The sequence below is a fragment of the Dermacentor silvarum genome, chromosome 11 (assembly GCF_013339745.2).
Source record: "Dermacentor silvarum isolate Dsil-2018 chromosome 11, BIME_Dsil_1.4, whole genome shotgun sequence".
In the NCBI taxonomy this organism is placed as follows: domain Eukaryota; kingdom Metazoa; phylum Arthropoda; class Arachnida; order Ixodida; family Ixodidae; genus Dermacentor; species Dermacentor silvarum.
Window position 1 is genome coordinate 106,212,964 of NC_051164.1, and position 19,120 is coordinate 106,232,083.

At 44.3% G+C, this 19,120-nt stretch overlaps 1 protein-coding gene across 1 annotated transcript in view; it reads right to left on the bottom strand.

Moving 5' to 3' along the window:
• LOC119434151 (dedicator of cytokinesis protein 7-like) overlaps positions 1-19,120 on the bottom strand; it is a 71,832-nt gene that overhangs the window by 47,785 nt on the left and 4,927 nt on the right. The window contains exons 7-16 of the mRNA XM_037701476.2: positions 15,363-15,429; positions 14,362-14,511; positions 10,884-10,946; positions 10,596-10,767; positions 9,511-9,638; positions 8,648-8,741; positions 4,238-4,521; positions 3,581-3,651; positions 2,511-2,655; positions 836-1,024 (exon numbers count right to left, since the gene is read on the bottom strand). Of these exons, the coding sequence (XP_037557404.1) occupies positions 836-1,024; positions 2,511-2,655; positions 3,581-3,651; positions 4,238-4,521; positions 8,648-8,741; positions 9,511-9,638; positions 10,596-10,767; positions 10,884-10,946; positions 14,362-14,511; positions 15,363-15,429 (1,363 nt within the window). The remainder of the gene's footprint in view (positions 1-835; positions 1,025-2,510; positions 2,656-3,580; positions 3,652-4,237; positions 4,522-8,647; positions 8,742-9,510; positions 9,639-10,595; positions 10,768-10,883; positions 10,947-14,361; positions 14,512-15,362; positions 15,430-19,120) is intronic.

Below are 19,120 nucleotides of genomic sequence, written 5' to 3' on the forward strand. Positions count from 1 at the left end.
AACAATTTATTAGCTCTCTGGGTAGACTGACGTCAATGTGTGTTGCGCTCTGGGTAGACTGCAAGCCTTTTGCAGATACCTGGACTACTCACTGTCTACAATATATTTGCGCTGCACCTAACAAGCAAGAGGTACTGGGATCGATACCCCGCACCTCCACCAAAATGTTACGGGGAGAAAAGACGCTTGCCAATATATTTACACGATATATACAACAGGCAGAAGACAGGCATACAAAATGAAGCCCGTGCGCGACTATCGGCAATCGTAGTCTTCGTCAGTCCTGTCATGATTGTTCGTTACTGCAGCGCCTCGTAGCAATATATTAACAGTGAATCATAGGTTCTATTTTCATGCTGCCATTCCAATATTACTTTTTTTTTTTTCTTGAAGTTCCTTTCTAGTAACATAGGGCCAGAAATCTGGCCCCTTAAAATTTTTCTTATAAAGCAAGAAATTTTCTCAACAATTCACCCGTTTCATTGTGATGTTATTGCATTCTGACAGTTTTTACAGTCTGTAGGTTTGAATTTTGTTAATGCTAAGGCCTTAACTTGAATTGTACCTTGGAAAGATATGGTGCACAAAGCATTAAGGGTATAAATGGTTTAACAGAAGTAATCCTGAAGTAACTACTCAATACAGAAGGTGACTTCCCCATACTAGAGAGTCCTTAGTTGATAGCCCAGCAGAGCTAGCGACTAGCTGTTTCTTTGCTGGCTTGTTCACATTACTGTGGCTATGAATTCCCAGGAAAGTAGGCAACATGCCACACCATTTTCAACCCTACATTGCATTGCACTCAAGTGAAAGAGGAATGATGTCACTTATGTACCTGAGGATGGACAGTGGAGACTGGTTGTAAGGAAATGTCAAAGAGCCCCTTGTGGCCGTCAACCCACTTGGTGTTGGGTATCTGGACGCTAGGTGTAAGGAAGGAGTAGCTGGCTGGAGGGTGCTCCAGCATCACTGGTAGCAACTGGTCTCCCGTCTGCAGCTGCCCGTCATGATACAGTGGCAACCACTGCAAGAAATGGGTCAACTTGCAACAATTGCACCATCGCAGGCTCTTTACTATGCAATTTCTTAATAACACATCTACAGTCGAGTCCCGCTACAATGAAATTCATGGGACACAGAAAATTAGTACGCCAAACGGCAAAACCACGAACGAAACCGAAACCATCGTTAGGGAAATCTTCACGATGGTGTGGAGGCAAGGTTGAGACGTACCGAAGGCGGTCAATAAAGTGTTAATTTCACGAGAGCATGCATTTCGCGCCGTCGTTGCAGCATTTTTCGTACATTGCAGCCGATGCCTAACCCAACGCGCATGCCCAGCCGATCGCGAAACACTCATTTTGAGGCACATGCACCGTCGCAATGAAGCGGTTTGAATTATCACAATTTTATTGCATATTTATGACAAAATCGGCAAACTTGACTAGCTTACGCTTACCAGAAGTCGGTCAGCCTGGATTTCAAGCAATCTGCGCTGTGCACAAAGTGCGCGCCCGCGCGGGCTTCATCTTCAAAGCGATCTGCGATCTGGGCAAAGTGCAATTAGTGCCAGTACAGTCGTGTGCGCTGTGCTTTCGACGTTTAGTTTGCATTGAAGCGAGAGACGGCACGGAGGGCTGATAAAACTACGATCCTTAGTTCGTATAGCTGTCCACTAATCTGCTATTGCATTCGGTGCTTTGGTTTTCGGGCAAAACTGCGAAATGCTTTCCTTCCGCTTTCTGCCTCGGCAATAATATGTGCCTTCTCGAGAGAGAAATTTACGCTTCTTCGTTGGCGTAGCCATTTCGACAAGACACACACACCACAGAAAATGGCAGCGATTGTGGCGATCCCGTGCAGTCTCGCGCAGGCACGTGATGACCACGTGTGGCTATAGATTACAGTGGCGTAAATCGGTACTTTGAACTTGATTTCGTTCGCAAGAACCTCGTTCAAGCGGACATATGATCCCAGCATTGGAAGGGCCTTTTAATTTGACTACTCGGCAGTTCCAATTTCAATTCAGTCCCAGTTTCGTTCAAGCGGAAGTACCCAATAAAACACCTTCATTATGGAGAGACTTTTTTTGTGTTACTTTCTATGGGCAGCTGACGGGGAATCGGAAAATCTTTGTTGTGGTGGAAATTTCGTTGTAGGGGGATTCGACTGTATATCACGATGCTCTGCCGCAAAAACCGACAGAGTTAAAGACAAAAGGAAGCAGTCCTGCATTCTGCATTATGAAAGGCAGAGGGGAATGGGAACAGTAAATACAAACCTACATCATCTTCATATGTGTTACCTGTTCAATTATTGTAATAGCCAGACACTTGCAGTGAGCTCCATGCTGTCAAATCAACAAGTTATAATAAAGATCACACGCCATTCTGATGTTATGTCAAGTTCAATAAGGGTTTCTCCATGTGCTGTACGGATTTGTTTCACATCAATGCACACTCATGCATGTGGCCAATACTTCCAATGCGCAGACATTCAGACAAACTCACAGTGTAGCCAATAGGAGTTTCAGTTGGCGTTGTCTGCTCCACCTTGCGTTGACAGCTTATGTGGTAGAACGTGAAGAACAGGTGATGTCTGTCTGTGAGCTTGGCCGGCAATTTCACCTTGACCTCATCGTGGAAGTCAGGAGACCTGAAATCATGAGAACAGTAGGCATGGTAGCCAAGGAGTGATGTGTTATGTTGCATGCAGATGCTCATGTCAGGAATACTGCTTCCACATGGGGCTCGCTACCTTTATCTTAACTTCTATACAGCCAAAAATGCCCTTTCTGTCCTGTATAAATCCACAGTACTGTCAAAGCTATAGCTGCTGCCCCTTTCAAGACCTGCCTGCATTGTTATGCATTTTATAGGGAAACCTATGGCACCCTTACAATGACCTCACAATGACAAAATTTCTTGGTCTTGCTCTTATGGGTATGAGCTTTGTTGCTCTCTGATCAACAAAGGTGAACCGCACCTTTCGACACTTTGTCTTTTTCCATATTACAAACTTACATAGTTTCCTTGCATTATATAATGGCCAGTGCAGCTTTTCGTTCCTTCAACCAAGATACTCACCGTACACAGAGGAGTCATCATAAATGTTTGTTCAAAGAATGACACACTTTTCATTTTGTTCGCACAGAAGCCCGCCCACCCATGAATGTGGCACAAGACTAATGTAGCATGCAGCCATCAAGTAAGTGCGGCATGAGGCTCACGCGCAAAACTACCATGGTTTGGTGGTAGCTCGCTTACTTCATACTTGCCACATCCAGGATCAAATCCAAGAAATTCCTGGCTGGGCTTCTAAATTTTATTTAGAAAGCCGACACTTCAAGTGAAGGGAAGAGTTGATAACGGCTATTTTAGCATCAGAAGTACGTACTATACTACATGTACGTGTTTCTCACAACAGCAGTACAACCTTGCTGCCTTGTGAATGACTCTAAATATCCAAGAATGCAGGTCATCATAATGGCTGCATACAAAGTACAGTACTGGGCAGACAAGTACTTCCTTCCTCTGAACCAAAAAAGAAATAAATAAGGGAAAGAACTGCTGCCTCTTACTTGTTGTGATATGTCACCGTAGTGTAGACTTCGGTGACAAATTCAGGACAGCTTGATTTACCAAAGAGCACCTGCAAAATAACAATAAAATATGTGGATCCCACGCACTGTATAAGCCGATAATCACTCACAAATAGTTCGACAGGTAATGTACTCACTCCCACTTCCCAGCACTCACTCACCGTTAATGCTCACGCCCATTCATATTCACCAACACTCACTCATATTCATAATAACTTCCGTTCATACGTGTGGGGGCACGTGTCCGGTGTGCCCCCACTGGCTGCGCCACTGATTTCCACACCCGTAATGGCTTCCATCACATTCTCAATACCAAGACGCTGTTGGTCTCATAGTATAAGAGAATTGCAAATAGTAGTGGTGCATGTACTGTGAAGTACAAAATGTGACACTTGACATTTACCATGCTTACACTTTTCGTAAAGACACGATCAAATGCGCCTCCAAATTGAGACGATGGTAAATGTCCTTTGGTGAGCAAGAACTTGTGTAGTCCCAAGGCACAAATATAAACAAAATAGTAAATCTACAATGACTTACAAGTCAATGCGACTACACTTCACTTTCTGTGAAAGCTGTCTCCTATCTTGACTCAATGTGGTTTCTGTTCTCAGCATAAATAAAACGGACACTCACAGGAAGAGCGCAGGTAACCTCATCCTCTCCACAGAGGAGCTGCACGCGGCAAGCAATGTTGCGCGCTGAGCCTGGCCGGCCGGCAAAGTTGAGTGATCGAGGGTAGATGTAGAGAAGGTTCCGGTAGATGTACTCTGGCCTGAGGACATCACGTAAGGGAAACTCGAGCATCTCTTTCGTTGGGCGGCCCTTCTCGTCTGGGTATGGATGAAGACGTGCCAGCTCAGGGCTTAGGCAGTACCGCAACTCCTCCGCACATGGGGATATGTCCAGGCGCAGCGTGCCTGGCAAAATGTGCACAAGTAACATCTAGCAGCTGTCACATGTTAGGACTGGGTGACTGATCAACAGTTGAACCTCGTTATAATGAAATCGCATCCAACAAGAAAATACCTTTGTTATATCCAATATTCGCTATAAGCATATATTGTCACACGCTAATATAGGAAAGACACATTTTCTATTTACAGTGAAACCTCGATTATACGTCCCCCGGTCATGCGACGACCCGCATTTTACGGCGGTTTGGTTTCGTCCCAGCAAAACACCCATAGAAATAATGTATTAAAAACCTCAATTATACGATGCAATTTTACGCCAACCTCGCATCGTACGATGCCTCTCTCGGTACCGTCCGAGAAAAAAAAAAGAAAGAAGCCCTAAACAGGCACAGGCTGGCGTGTGAGCACACAGCAGCCGGCTGATAACGGGTGGGAAATACCGTATTTATCCGAATGTAAGGTGACCCCGATTGGAACGCGAGGGGCGACTTTCCAGTCACATGAAATAACAAAACAGCGAATGTAATGCGAGATGAACGGAACAGCAAATGGTACCTTTATTCAAGGAATGGCAATTTGGAAACTTGTTCTCCTCACCCATCATCGTCTAAGAGGAAGCGGAGCTTTCCTTGAGTGGTATTCTCGGGTGATCACTTTCGTAGATAGTTTCACTTTCGCGAAGTTTTGCGTGACTTGGCACTGAAAGCGTCCCCACCAAGTGTTTCTGGCGCTGTCCTAAGCAGCGCTGTCGGCCGTATACTTCCAAGGGGTTCGGTGCCGCGACAAGCAGAGTCTCGCGAAACCGAAACTATTTCCAGAAGTGATCGCCCGAGAATCAAGTCATCTTCCGTGCTGTCGAGCTTGTTTGAGATTAAAGTACTTCTTAAAAGACCGCACAAACATTTCATTTGGGGTCAGTGCCAGGACACTTCAGGTTCAACAGAGCCTTTCCGACTGGCCTCGCATTTAGAGAGGGCCTGCCGCTGGTCCCGCCATCCGTAAATTGTTGACTCGTTGACGTCGAGACACCGAGCCACAGTAGACTTTCCCAGCTCCTCTGCCATCAAAATTGCTCATCTCTCGAAGCGGCCGTCATACCGAATGCGCTGCGTCGCCATAATGGCGCGAATGAACGGAGTCAAACCGCAAAAGGCCATAGGGTATTGCAGCATAATAACCAGGCACAAGCACAGCAAAAACAGCGCCTATTCCCAATCTAAAACAAGTTCCGACTTCGGTCGACTTGTATATGGATTGGATCGAGACGTAAAGTTACAGGTTGCCAACATAGCGCTAGAAATCGTGGGATTTAGAGCATTTGTTTTAAAATGGCCAATTTTGCTGTTATTTTACTGTAACGCAGGGGTTCAGTTCAAGCAACAAAAATCATTAAAAATATGCGCGTTACAATCAATAAACACGGTAATTTCTTTATAATTTAATCTACCTTCCTTGGACCAGTGCAGGTTCGTGCCGCGGGCTTATTCAGGCAGTCTGTACCCGTTTTTTGGGCAAGACTGAGCGTCACTGCCGATAATCTTAGTTTTTTGATTGCACGAAGCCCAGATTATACGACGGTTAGGTCCTCTGAAAGTGGTATATTCGGGGTTCCACTGTACTTTGTTATATCTGATAATTCACTATATCTGGGTTCTTTATATTGAGGTTTGACTGTATTGGAGTATTTCAGCCCAGCATTGCAGTTATTCTGTTACCGTTACCACTTCCCCCTACTGCGCATCTGTGGTAGACCACATGATTGTGTTTAGCAGCAGTAGGTTCAGCAGCAGCAGCTCCTGTACCTTGTGTTACTGTGCTGTATGTCTAATTGTACTTAATCAATTATTGCTTCGTAACTGGTTTATCAGAGTACAGTGTCATGAACCAAAGGAGCCTATTTTAAGTTTTTCAATATTCTGCGTGCACTCTTCTGGGCATTATTTCTGTGCCTAACTCCATGGCACCAAAATACTATTGACTGCAGCTGTCCATTCTGTTTGGTGACAGCAACTCTAGAAAATGCAATGACAACTGCAAGGATGAGAAGCTGACAGAAAGATGAAAAGGTAGTTCCTTTGTACATGCCACAGTCTACACAGAGTCTATTCTAAGTGCCCAATTGTCAATGACTTTCCTATAAAGAGAACTTCAGGTCTAATGTAAAATGTGTAGTTATGTCCCTCATTATTTTTCAAATGTAACATATTTAAACCAAAACAACAGTTTAATCATTTTGTAACTCACCAAAGACTGGTGATTAATAAAAACTAGAATCTAAACCAATGCCAATTCCTGTAACTCGTAAAAATGTGTTTTTGTAGAACAGCTGCAGAGTTTTAAGGCAGTATAAAAAATTGAGAAATTCTATGATTTCCAACAATTTCTGTTGAAAGCAGAGGCTTAAAATCAAATTCAGTGTCTACAATTAACAGCATGCTAAAAACACCTGAAATGCTAATATTCCATAAATGCAACAAATTTGTCCAACTCACATTAGTAGATATCCAGTGAAACTACATGTCCAGTAGTACCATGCATTTAAAATTCCAGTCTAACGATAAGCTGACTGCTGGTCAACCCAACTATAATGTGGCATGCCAGTATACTTTAGGAAATACATTTGCGCCACTAAGAGTTCCCTCAGCATAGTTTACTTGGCAGACATGGGGAATATGGAAGGAAAGAAATATGCTGCTACTACAGTCCCCCCGAACCCATTTATAGCAATCTCGACAGTTCCGTGAAAAGCGGTCGTTATGCATCCGTAGTACGTTATATATGGACTCGCCCTTAAAACGCTAAAAAAGAAATAACCGCATTGAAGCTGGCATTAGCAGTTGCAATTTGGCAGCACATTGGTCCAAAAAACTGATTTTCAGTGTCATTTTTGTTTCCGGCGCATTCCTGCACCTAGCTGCTAACTCACAATAGAAACGTCCATCTAAAGAATGAAATGCGGCGGCGTACATTTTTAAACTGCAAGCGCAGCCGCTATTTTTTTTTCGAGAGCTTGTGATATATTTTACCACCAACAAGACACGACTGTATTATGCACACGAGAGCAAAGCATTCTAGTTGGGCGGAAGCGTAAACTTCGGAAACTACTTTGGCAGGCAGCCATTCTGCAAAGTTCTCGAACATTGTGGTCTCGGCGTTACAACTGTGCATCAGCCACACAAGAGCCGTAAAATTACGTTATCTATGTCACGTCGGGGCGGAAAAAAAAATGCAATGTTCGAAAGTTAGAACGCCACCACGAATTGTTATCGGCAACGCGCAAATGAAGCACCGCCAAACCATGATCTCCTGATAGCGGTGTCGTAACCACCGAGCCTTTATGGCATTGCGTGGTAGGAGTCCGTGGTGCAGCGTTCTTGCCGACAGGAATGCTTGAGCTGCTGTTGTTCCCATGATGAAAGGACATAGATGGTCGTTCCAAATCGTTGAACCAGGCAGAATGCACGTGGTGCCGCGCGGCCAAATGCGCAACAATGAGAGTGACGCCGTCATGGCATCCGATATAGCACCGGTGCTTGTGCCAGTGCACGTCCCGCGCCATGCTGTTTATGCACTAGATGCTGTACGCCTACTCCCTGGAGGCGTGCCTTGAAAGCACGTGACCTTTTTCGCAGCTTCCGAAATCCCCATACAGTAGTCACTCGCTCATCTCGAAGGTCGTATCATCGTCGCGGTGGAACTGGAGTGAAGCGCAAAAACTGCCGTGTGCCATTTGGTCACACTTCCGTGCTTTGGAACTTCACGTGTGCCTTTTTTTTTACCGTGACCAGGTTTGAAGCTTTCGTTTTAACAGTACAGTGATTTGAAAAATTTTCGGTGTATCTGGACAGTTTCCATAAGAAGGGTCGGGAAATCGTAAATGCACTGAAATGTGGTCGTTATAACCGATAGATTGTTATATCTGGGATCGTTATAAGTGGGTTCAACTGTATATACTCAAGTTTGCAGATTGTACGTTGTATTGTGTAAATTGCAGCATGCAACAAACCCACGGTCTCATAAGCAACTAAAGCTAACAAAGCCCAGGAAAAGGCACAATGCTGTCAGGCAAAGACACCTGTAAAAGCTGATGTCTAATAGCCTAGAGTGCAACTAAAGTTAGGCAATATACCTGGGATGCTTTTGAGTCTTTTCAGCATTGAGCCTGACCGCTTGAGGTCAATGAGGAACTTGTACAGATCTTCATCTCTCAGTCTGTCACTTTCCTGCAATACAAACAAATATTTGTGAACTGATAATCAAAACAATATAGGAAACTAAAAAAATGCAGGATTTCTTGGTAAAGCAGTGTGTATATAGACTGTTTACTAAAGTGTGCAATGCCGTAATAATTATGTGTATTCCCAGCAGCTTAAAATGTGAAAACATGTATCTGCAGCTATGCAAAGAAGAAAGAAAAATATATATCGAAGTGATCTTTAACAGCAAAAAAAAAAAAAATGCCACAAGAAAATTGTAGACTTGAGTACTTATGGCTAAGTGCCTACAATGAGATGTCCTTTTGACATAAGTTTCAGTTTTCAAACTAATAAATCAATAAATCAATAATCAATGTGACAAAACATCAAAAACAGCAAAGTCATGTGTAAATAGGAAGGCAGCTGATCGTAGAAGGACTTTGTTGAACTGTTAGTAGCCAGCAAAGCTGAAAAATAACCTGCATTACGAGCAATTTTAGGACTGCCACCTTACTTTGTTAGCATTTGCCTATCAAGTCTCTTACACAAAATTATGTGCTGTGCTGAATTATAGTACTTTAATTTCTAAGTGAGGGCTACAAAATGTGCGTGAAATGCTATCTTCTTCAGAACACCTGAAAATGAAGAATCAAGGCTAAGCCCCAGCTGCAAAAATAATACTTTCACTCAGAAGTGAACCTATATTCCAGAAATCGTACCTAACTCAACGATGTAAGGATCCAGCACAAGCTGCTGAAATACATCCTGTTCAAAGCTGTTGGGTACAGGGCCTCACCTGCTTGAAAAAGCTTGACACAGTGAGGGTAACCGGGCGAAAAGTGTCAAGACTGTTAGCAAAGTCGTCAGGAGACCAGCTGCGACGCTTCTCGGATCCAGCCCGTCGTTCCAGAGAGCCACGTCGACCTGAGAGCATTTTGATCCCCTGCTGAAAACTAAACTCATCTCTGCAACCATGCTACACCTATTTCTTGACCAATGTATGCCAATTTACGTGCAAATAGTACAAGAGAAAAGCAGTAGATAATTTCCAGCATGCACACAGCAGGCGGAAACCAGACTGTGGCTCAGAAACATGATGCAAACACAGTTGCATGATGGCAACAAGGTTTCACAAAACTTCACAACACATGTCAAAAGGATGCAATGCATAGCGAAAAACATCAAAATTATGCAAACTATCAAGAAGCATAAAAGCTCAGCAGTTGCAAGTTTGTACACCTAAAGTCAAACCACATAAAAACAAAATGCCACCAGCCAAACTAAAGCATATGCCATCCCACTCCATGCCGTCAAAATGGTGAACTCACCGACAACGATTCCAAGGTTTGCTTGACAAATAGCCCAAGAGCATATGAACAAAAAGTGCATATAATGTGGTGTATCACTATGCAGCAAACATGTCTACGTGGGATGGAAAGCACAAATTCTATAAAAAAATATATAAGTAGTTTCAATTGAAACTTCTAATATATAGACCAGCAGGATAAGGTGACACCTAAAAGCAATCTTGACCGTAACTAACCCTGTATTAAAGTGGTGTGCATAATATTGGCAAAGTGTGCTTACCACATAAGTTGTGCCCTTCACACATACCACAGTAAAACTGTGCGCTACTAAGAAAAAAAACTACACTAAGCTAAACAAGCTAAATATTTACTATATTAGGAGGTTTACTACAAGCAAAGACATACCAAGACCTCTTGTCACTCTTCAACAAACAGGGCTGTTTCAAAACTGGACAAATGCTGCGCAATAGCCACCGCTAGGCGTTTGTTGACACCATGAGGAAAAATCCACACTGCCAAGTCCAGGAAATAAACTATGATCTAAACATTACGTATTGATCTGCAAGGTCCTCACCCAGGGTGTTGTTTGAGCCAATGCTGTCTCGATCGCTGCCACTGTCCTTGTCGAGGCTGCTGACCCCTGTCAGCACATTGAGCAGATAGACTGCTGTCCAGGCAAAGGGCATGCGGTACTTGCCGAGGCGCTTGCATGTTGCCAGAGCGTTGGCACGAACCTTGTCCTTGTTCTGCATATGTCATAGAGTATTGCAGTCAATGCTCCCAAATATCAAAGCAAGGCAGTGATGCGGCATAAGTATAACATAAGAATCCTGTTCGACTTCTAAAAGATTTTTGAAATTACCTTTTCGTCCTTCATGTAAGGCTCCGCACATTCATTGATGTCTCCCTGTAGAACTTTCTCAAGCTGCAAACAAATAGAAACAACCTTATTTCCTATTAGGCACTAGCTGAGGGCAGAGCAGGCAAAATGTAAAAGTAGGTACGATGACCGAGAAAACATAGTCACCCTTGCAAAGATAAAGATGTGAACACGCAAGACAGAAACACAACTAAATCAAGCATTAAAGGTGCCCTGAAACGCTTTTTGAACATAAGAAAACTTTGCCGATCTATAGACGAGGCTCCTGTGAACATTTGAGCCAAATATTATTCACTACTTGCAGCAGGCAACTTACAATCTCATGTCAAAAACGGCCAAAGATCGCTTGCTCTCTCTCTCCTTCACAATGTCAATAGCAGCAGCCTCCCTTCAGCCCCCAACCTTACCTCGTTCGTATGGCGTCAGCAAAAATGCATGCAGGCGGCTCACAACACTTTCGCGCCCACCGTGTAAAACCAAAGCCCGTCTTGTGACGGGTTGCTCAAAGCTACAAAAAAAAAAACACCAATGTGCGACTACGAACGGCGTCGGGAATGAGAGGCCGCCGTACGGTGTGTCGCAATGATGGCGGCCGTGAACAACTCTTCCGTGCACTATCATCCCATACACTCACTATCATTCGCGAGGCGGTTTGTCAGCTTTCCAAGTGCCGTGCAGCTGCTGCGAATAGATCTGTGTTGATTCACCACTCCGTAACTTTAGTCACAGACGCCCAATAAAGTCACGGACACCCAATGAAGTCACGGACGCCCAATGGCCTAGGCAGTGTTCGCCGCAAATTCCCCACTTGCCGACTTGGTAACGGGCCGCAAGCCGCCGCGGAATGCTTGCCGATATGTTTGCATGGGTGGCTCATCAGTGCTCGTTCCCTGAAGCGATATGAAGTTTGTCGCCGCGTATTCAACACAGTCCATGTGCCTATCGGCGGCTAATCAGCCCAATCTTCACACATGCTTTCACATTTTGCGAAATACTTGATGCTATTGTTGCCGTTTCCTCTGTCCGCGTCGTATTATCATTTCGATCGGTTCTGTCAAGCCAGACGAACTTTGTAACAACAGACGCGGCCCCGGCCAACACGGTGCCATTGTGGGAATTGCGGCGTTCGGGCGCTGTGTGTACAATTCCACATAGTGCCGACGTCAGGGAGCGCTTGCGGTGACTGAAGTCTGCTACCATGCCAGCCGGGGCGGCCCGTCTGTGGCACACTCGGTGCTCCCTTTGCCCAAAAAACGAAGTGAAACGCTCTCTTGGGCGGCATTGAGCATGAGGGGCTCTGCGGCGCACGCAACATGTGGCACAGTGCAGGTCTTCATGTCGAATGTACTGAATATTCAAAAATCAAACAGTAGATATTCGATTCACAAATGAAATTATTCGAAAGTTCACTATTCGATTCAGTGATACTGGAGTATTTGCACATTGCAATAACTACCTCTGATTCTGCTTATAAATGAAGGATTCAAAAATTTTGTGGAAGCAGATTCGTAAGGCAACATGCTTTAATGTCTTTCAGGGTCCCTTTCGTATCCTGCAAAGTTCCAAATGTAACAATTGAGTTGGCTAGAAGCTACCATATGTCACTCTAAGACACTAAAACGAGAAATTCAGCACTGCCACTGACGCCAATGATATGCCTAACTTAGGTATCATGCTTAGATATCGTCAATGCTGTGAGCAGCATAACTTAAGGACCAGTCAGGTCCCTCAAACTAATCACGCCCTTTAGCTGTTATTGCCCTATGCTACACCATTTTGCATCCTAGATGTCTGAGGAAGCTACAAAATATGGAATAACATCATCAATTGCCTTTCTTCCACAGCTCAGCAACCTATACAGTCAACGCCCGATTTTTCGGAATCCCTAGGGGCCGCGAAAATGTCAGAAAAAAAAAAACGAATGTATGCCCTTAACATCCCCCAAGGGCTCAGATCGCCACAGGCACGTCCGAAATAGCTCTGAAGGCCTGCCAGTACACTCATTAGGCGTATCAGTGCTTGTACTGTCATAGGAGACGGTGGGTAAACGCGTGTATAATTAAGGAATACATATCGTGTCCCGTGACAATTGCTCTATCCCAGTCTTGGTATGCTTCACTGCGTAGTACTGCTTTATTGAGGGCGAATCTGACTTTCGGGAATCAGCATTATGCAACGCGCCGTGCTTTCCGAGCTTCCAAGACAGTGGCAAGGATTACAAAGGCGGAGTCGGCGCCACTGCTAACAGCGGCAAATTTTTTCAATGAAAAACACGGCACCGAAGAGAAAGAAGCTTGGCAGCGAACGTCAAAGTAGCTAGGCCTAGCATTGCCGCTGTTACATACAGACCATTAACTAACATCCGTCAAGTTCTCCGAGCTCAACCACTCGCTGTCACCTGTCAATCCTGGTGCGCAGGGGCGCGTCAACCGTGATATCAGTCTCGTCAAACCGGTTGATTATCCCCACCTCGAGTACCACGCGTGGAGCTTTTGCCTCCCCCCTGCTTGACTCTTCCCGAAAGTGCAACGGAAGGGTGGCACAGTTCAAGGTGGTTGACCCAGTCCCAAGAAAAGTTGCTTTGCTACTCTGCAATGCCATTCGACAACCACCCGGGTCCTACAGCCAGCTGAGCGCCTACCAGGCGAGGAGGAAACGCCGGACGAAGGCCGCCATCAGACAATGGAGCCCTTGGAGCGTCGCCACTGGCCGAATATGATGCACTTGCACGGGCCTCTACAATTGGAGGAAAATGACGACACCTGAGCGGACTCCATGATTGGCTGAACATGACGTGACCCCAGGAGACTGAAGGGGTGAAACGAGAGAGACAGATCGAGAAGAGAGATTCTTCTCGCCATGGGCCCCAGTGTTCTACTTGCTGCCGGCTGTCGATGACTTTATTACTGTTCTTTGCTTTGTGCTAAGTCCTCCTCAAAGTCCCCCAACTCCCACAACCAACGGCTGTAAGATCCAATACCGTGGTGGTGTCTACGGCTGCCAGCGGATATGCGTGCGAGAGCGCCGGTTTGAGGAGGCGAGATAATAAAAATGGCGACGGTGGTGGCTACATGCCGTTTCGGACCTGCGGTCACGGCAAAAAGTCAGGAAAATCGGACGGCGAAGGTTTTTTGCGTCTGAAATTTTCTTATACATTGCCTCTATAGGGTAAGTGGCGGTTCCGCGAAGGTGTCCGAAATATCGGGAATGTCAAAAAAAATCGGGCATCGGGAAAATCGGTCGTTGACTGTTGTAGCAAAGCCCAATGCAGTAAAAAAGGACAACAACTTGCATTGTTACTGTAGCACAGTTCTAAATATAGAGTGACCTGGACTTTTAGACTGAAAATTAAATATAAAATGAGTGTTACAACAAAAAAATATAACGATCAGCAACCACTGATTCAAAGACAGAACCTCCTAGGTCATGTCATGCTCCACTGTAACAGGTTATTCCTTACTTTGATGACTAGAAACAGGTCAGTTGATGGGTATGTGATGTTGAAGATGCAAGATCGACAAAGCGTCGAGATGTCATGGTAAGGAATGTGGTCCGAGAGCATCCTCTTCATAGGTTCAGAGTTCATGTCAAAGTAAAAGTTCTCCGAAACCTGAGAGCAGGCAGGACAAGAGAAACCACACATGATATTCTACATATTCAGCAACCATACATTACCAAGCACTGCAAACTGGTACAATACAAACCACTTCAAAATGACAACTTCAAGAGCACAAACAATGTATATTTGTGTAGCTAAGGTAGCTGGCTCTAAACAAGAAGGGACTCAAACTTTTGTGGTGCAATTGAAGGCTTATCAGTCAAGAGTGCCCATAACCCCAGTGAATTGCTCAGAAAATGCACGAAAAGCATTTAAACAGAGTTAGTGGATATGTGCATGCCCTAAATTAAAATCGTACGGACATTGGCAATGCTGAAAACTGAGAGCAACAGCAATAGTGCATTGCAAAAATTCTCAAAGCAAATGGAGATGTGGCAGCAAGAAAAGCAAGTGCTTCTCCAGCAATGTGATTACAAATACAGTATAATCATGTGTTTGCAAACTGTGACAGGCTTCTGCAAAATTTATACATACCTCGATGTAACAAATTATCCAAATGTTTCTCACTAATTTGAGCATCTAATGAATATATGCTTGTATAATGAGTTTTGGTTATAATTATAGGTGATTTTCATGTTGGACGCAACCTTGCTATCTTGAGGTTTGACTGTTATTCAGCATGCAAATGCTATCTTTTTTTTTTGCAAGACATTCAATTGCATCCTTGCCAACTAATACTTGCATCATTTTAGGAGAGGCAGCCCAGTTGCTGGGTGGTGGCATTATTTAGATTGGTATTTTAAGAAATCCTACAGCACAAGAGAATGGAAACACACACTGAAGGAGGGAAATGAAAAGCATATAGTAAATGTGCGAGTTCCAAAATTGTAGCTGCAGCTCACCTTCTTTTTCTCTTTGGCATCATAAATAGCCATGCTTCCGAAGATTGGCTCAACCTCCAGCTCAAGTCTTCAAAGAACAAATACAAACATGCTCAGCAATGAAGAGAAGAAATGGGACAGAAAGGCACAGACAAGGTGCATCAAAGCGGAAGTACAATATGCACCACAAAGAAATTTTCGGAAAAACTGTTCCTATACATATGATCATCACACAGATTGCATATAACAGGCAGCAGTCAAATATAGCACCCATTAGGCTCTACAGTAGACATCCGTTAATTCGACTCGGTTTAATTAAATTTTTTGGTTAATTCGATCCTGACCGAATGTCCCGGCCAGCGCCCATACATTTCTATGGATCCAAACTTCCGTTACTTCTATCTCAAAATTGGCCTTCACCGAACATGTAATTCGAACTTCACTGGTCAGCTTCGCCGCAACACAGCCATGTTATGTGGTGAAGCATACCAAAAATGAAAAGAGGCCACTGTCACGAGACGCAGTGCACGTTTCTTAATTATACAGGCGCGCACGCACCATCTCTGGTGACAGACAAACACCTAGAAATCTAATAAGCATTCCGAGAGCCATTCAGAGCTGTTTGACGCTGCTATGGCTGTTTGAGCCCTCGTTAGGCCCAACATGCGTGTCTCGTATATGAGACCGTTAACGGGGCCTAGTATGCATTCCTTAATTATACACGCGTGCACGTGCCATGCACCAAGAAGTGGAAAAAGATCAGCTGTGTTTTCGGAAAGCTAGCGAAAAAGGAGGCAGTAAAATGAAAAAAATCACCACCCAAGCACACCATACAGACGGTTAACCAGAGAAGCTGAATCGTGCGGCCCCGGTGTTTATGACTGGGTTAATCCCGGCGATACATTAAAGTCTTTCTCAATTATTGGTTATAGCTTTGAGTTTCTTAATGAAGTTACACACACGTTCGGCTGCAACGGAGAAAACGACATCACTGACAGTATGCCTGCAGTCCGCCATTGTCGTATTGCTGCTTGCGATACGTCAAAATTAAATCAGTCCATCGCGTAAGACAATGAATACCCCCTTAAGCAATGGCTCATACACCCGTAAATGCGGCCTCCCCATTACGACGACAGAAAAGAAGTGAAATTCTACGCTGGAATGATGAGCGGAAACGGAGCCAGCTGTGGAAGACGACAACGACGCTGTACATGTGTAAATTAAGGAACACGTGCTATGTCGTGTAACAGTAGCATCCTTCCCTGCTTGATAAGCTTCACCACATAACACGGCTGTATCGCGACGAAACTAACCTTTTTTTAAAGGCAATACGGCCAAGTGAATTAACGGCGTGTTTCGGCGTTTTTTCCGGCTTTTTGTTTAATTCAACACGACTGATAATTCGACCAGTTTCGTCGAACCATCAGGATCAAATTAACAGTAGTCGACTGTAATGTCAACCAATACACCCGAATCCACACCCATACCCGCCAACCTGTAATACCTGCCAACCTGTAAACTATTACGATTTGTAAAAAACCGACAGACCGAGGGATAGCACCGAGGGGAGGGAGGGGATAGCACAAATTTTTTTAAAGCTTGCCGTAAACACACACCTTTTGTGAGACATGTTTGCTATTTATTACAATGACTTACCTTTAGATGCAGCATATAAGCAGCAGCAAATCTGGATCAGCAGAGGGTGACAGGCAATTCATAGTTTTTAGATCAGAGTTGGCACGTAACATTTTCACTGACTATGCTAAGGTGTTTGCCTGCTTCAAGAACTTGTCTATATAAAGTTCCTCGAAGAAAGTACCCATCTGGTGTCCTTTCATCATCAGAAAACTTCGAACAGAAGGCTCGGAGATCAACAAGCGTAACTTATTTCGGAAACAGAATTTACTTTTCTTAACACTTGCCAAAACATTAGGAAAATCATAAGATGAGCCCAAATTCGTAAACCTTACAAAACATTTGGGAGAGTTGGCAAGTACCTCTTTAACAAGCTACTCTGTAGAGATCCAATCACAGCAAAATCACGCAGCAGTCTCAGCTAATGTAGTTTTGACAAAAGTGGCAGTATTCTTGCGCGAAACTTTTGTGGATACGATAACTTTCATATGACTTAGTACCAGGCACACCAGCATACATGGCCGACAGTGTTCTTGGCACTGTGCCAAGCTCTATATTTTCACACAGTACAGTATAGACCACTTATAACGTAACCACTTATAGTGCAGGACCGGATATAATATGGTCTTTTCTGACTCCCATTAATTTTCCCATAGCACTCTATGTATACGCGCATCGCTGATAGTGCAGTTGCGGGACATGAAATACCGGCAGTCAACCTAGACAGCAAACGCTCCCCTCAAGCCACAAATACCGTATTAACTCGAACCTAACGTGCACTTTTTTTCCGATAAAACAGGTCCAAAAATTGTGTGCGCGTTAGAATCGAATACGATCCTAAATCTGCGTTACCATATAGCCGTCGGCATTTCAAAATGGCCGCCTCGCACGCGCGTCGAGCCTAGCTACTCTGGAGCCTAGCTACCATAGCTTCCTCCATGTGCTGCAGTACATGTGCTTAGGCAATAGTCTACCGTCTGTCTTCACATTCTCTACGTCTGCTCTATCATGATGAAGTACCGAGTTCATCATGATGCCGCATTTAAAAGGAAAGTGATCATGTGTGCGGAGACGTACAGAAATCGGGCCGCATCACGTGGGTTCGGAGAATCCGAAACTTGTGTTCAGGACTGGCGCAAACAGAATGAGAGGATTTTCGCCAGCAAAGCAATGCGGAATGGTTTCAGCGGACTGAAGCAGGACGTAATCTGCAACGATCTACTTCGGCGATGCGATCGCCTTGGTCCTATCTTGAAAGCAATCTGCGACGGGGAAAGTCCGCCGTGCGCCGCATTCTCGCCGCTTATAGGATGTGTTGATGCGAGAGGCATGATAACACGAAGGTCAGTTCACTCACCGCGCTTCGTCACTCGAGAGTTTTGACAGTTCGTTTCTGCAGTCAACGACCGAGATGTGTTCATGTTGGCTTGTGTGCACGTGACACTGTGATTGTCCATTTATTTAGTGAGCGAATACAGAACCTAGAGCAAGGTGACAGCGACGGCAGAAATGCGCCTGGAGTGCCCATTATCGCAATAAAATAGTTGTTTTGGTTATAGTGCAGTACCGCTTATAGTGTGGATATTCGCGACTCCGGCGACTTACTTTATAAGCGGTCTACACTGTACCAGGAATACCGTCAATCGCATATAGTACTGCTACGAGCCCAGTGCCAGGTCACACAAAATCTTGCGAAAGTGACTGTACCCCCAAAGGTGACTGTATCCTCAAAAGTGATTGCTCAAGAATACCACTTCAGGAATCATTATTTTCAAAATAAGCAGGACATGAGTTTTCAGTAAAGTTTCAACACTAGACCGGGGCCCTTACTATTCTTTTACAGTGCAGTGGCTATTCCTATACTGTCGTTTGTATGTATTGTGCATAATGTGAATGTTACTCCAATTTATTGCATTCAACTGTCGGATGTTACTGACAGACAGCAAATTAATTCTAATTCGCCATGGGGGCATGCTTCAACTGCACTTTGAACTTTCATAAAAACACACTGCACATTACACAACCATTCCATTAATGTAAGACAAAAAGGAAGAAAAAGAGGAAGAAAAGAACTTCAAATTTGTAGGTGTGAATGAAAGCTAAAACATCAAGCTAACAGAAAATATAGCCAGCAGTACTACAGC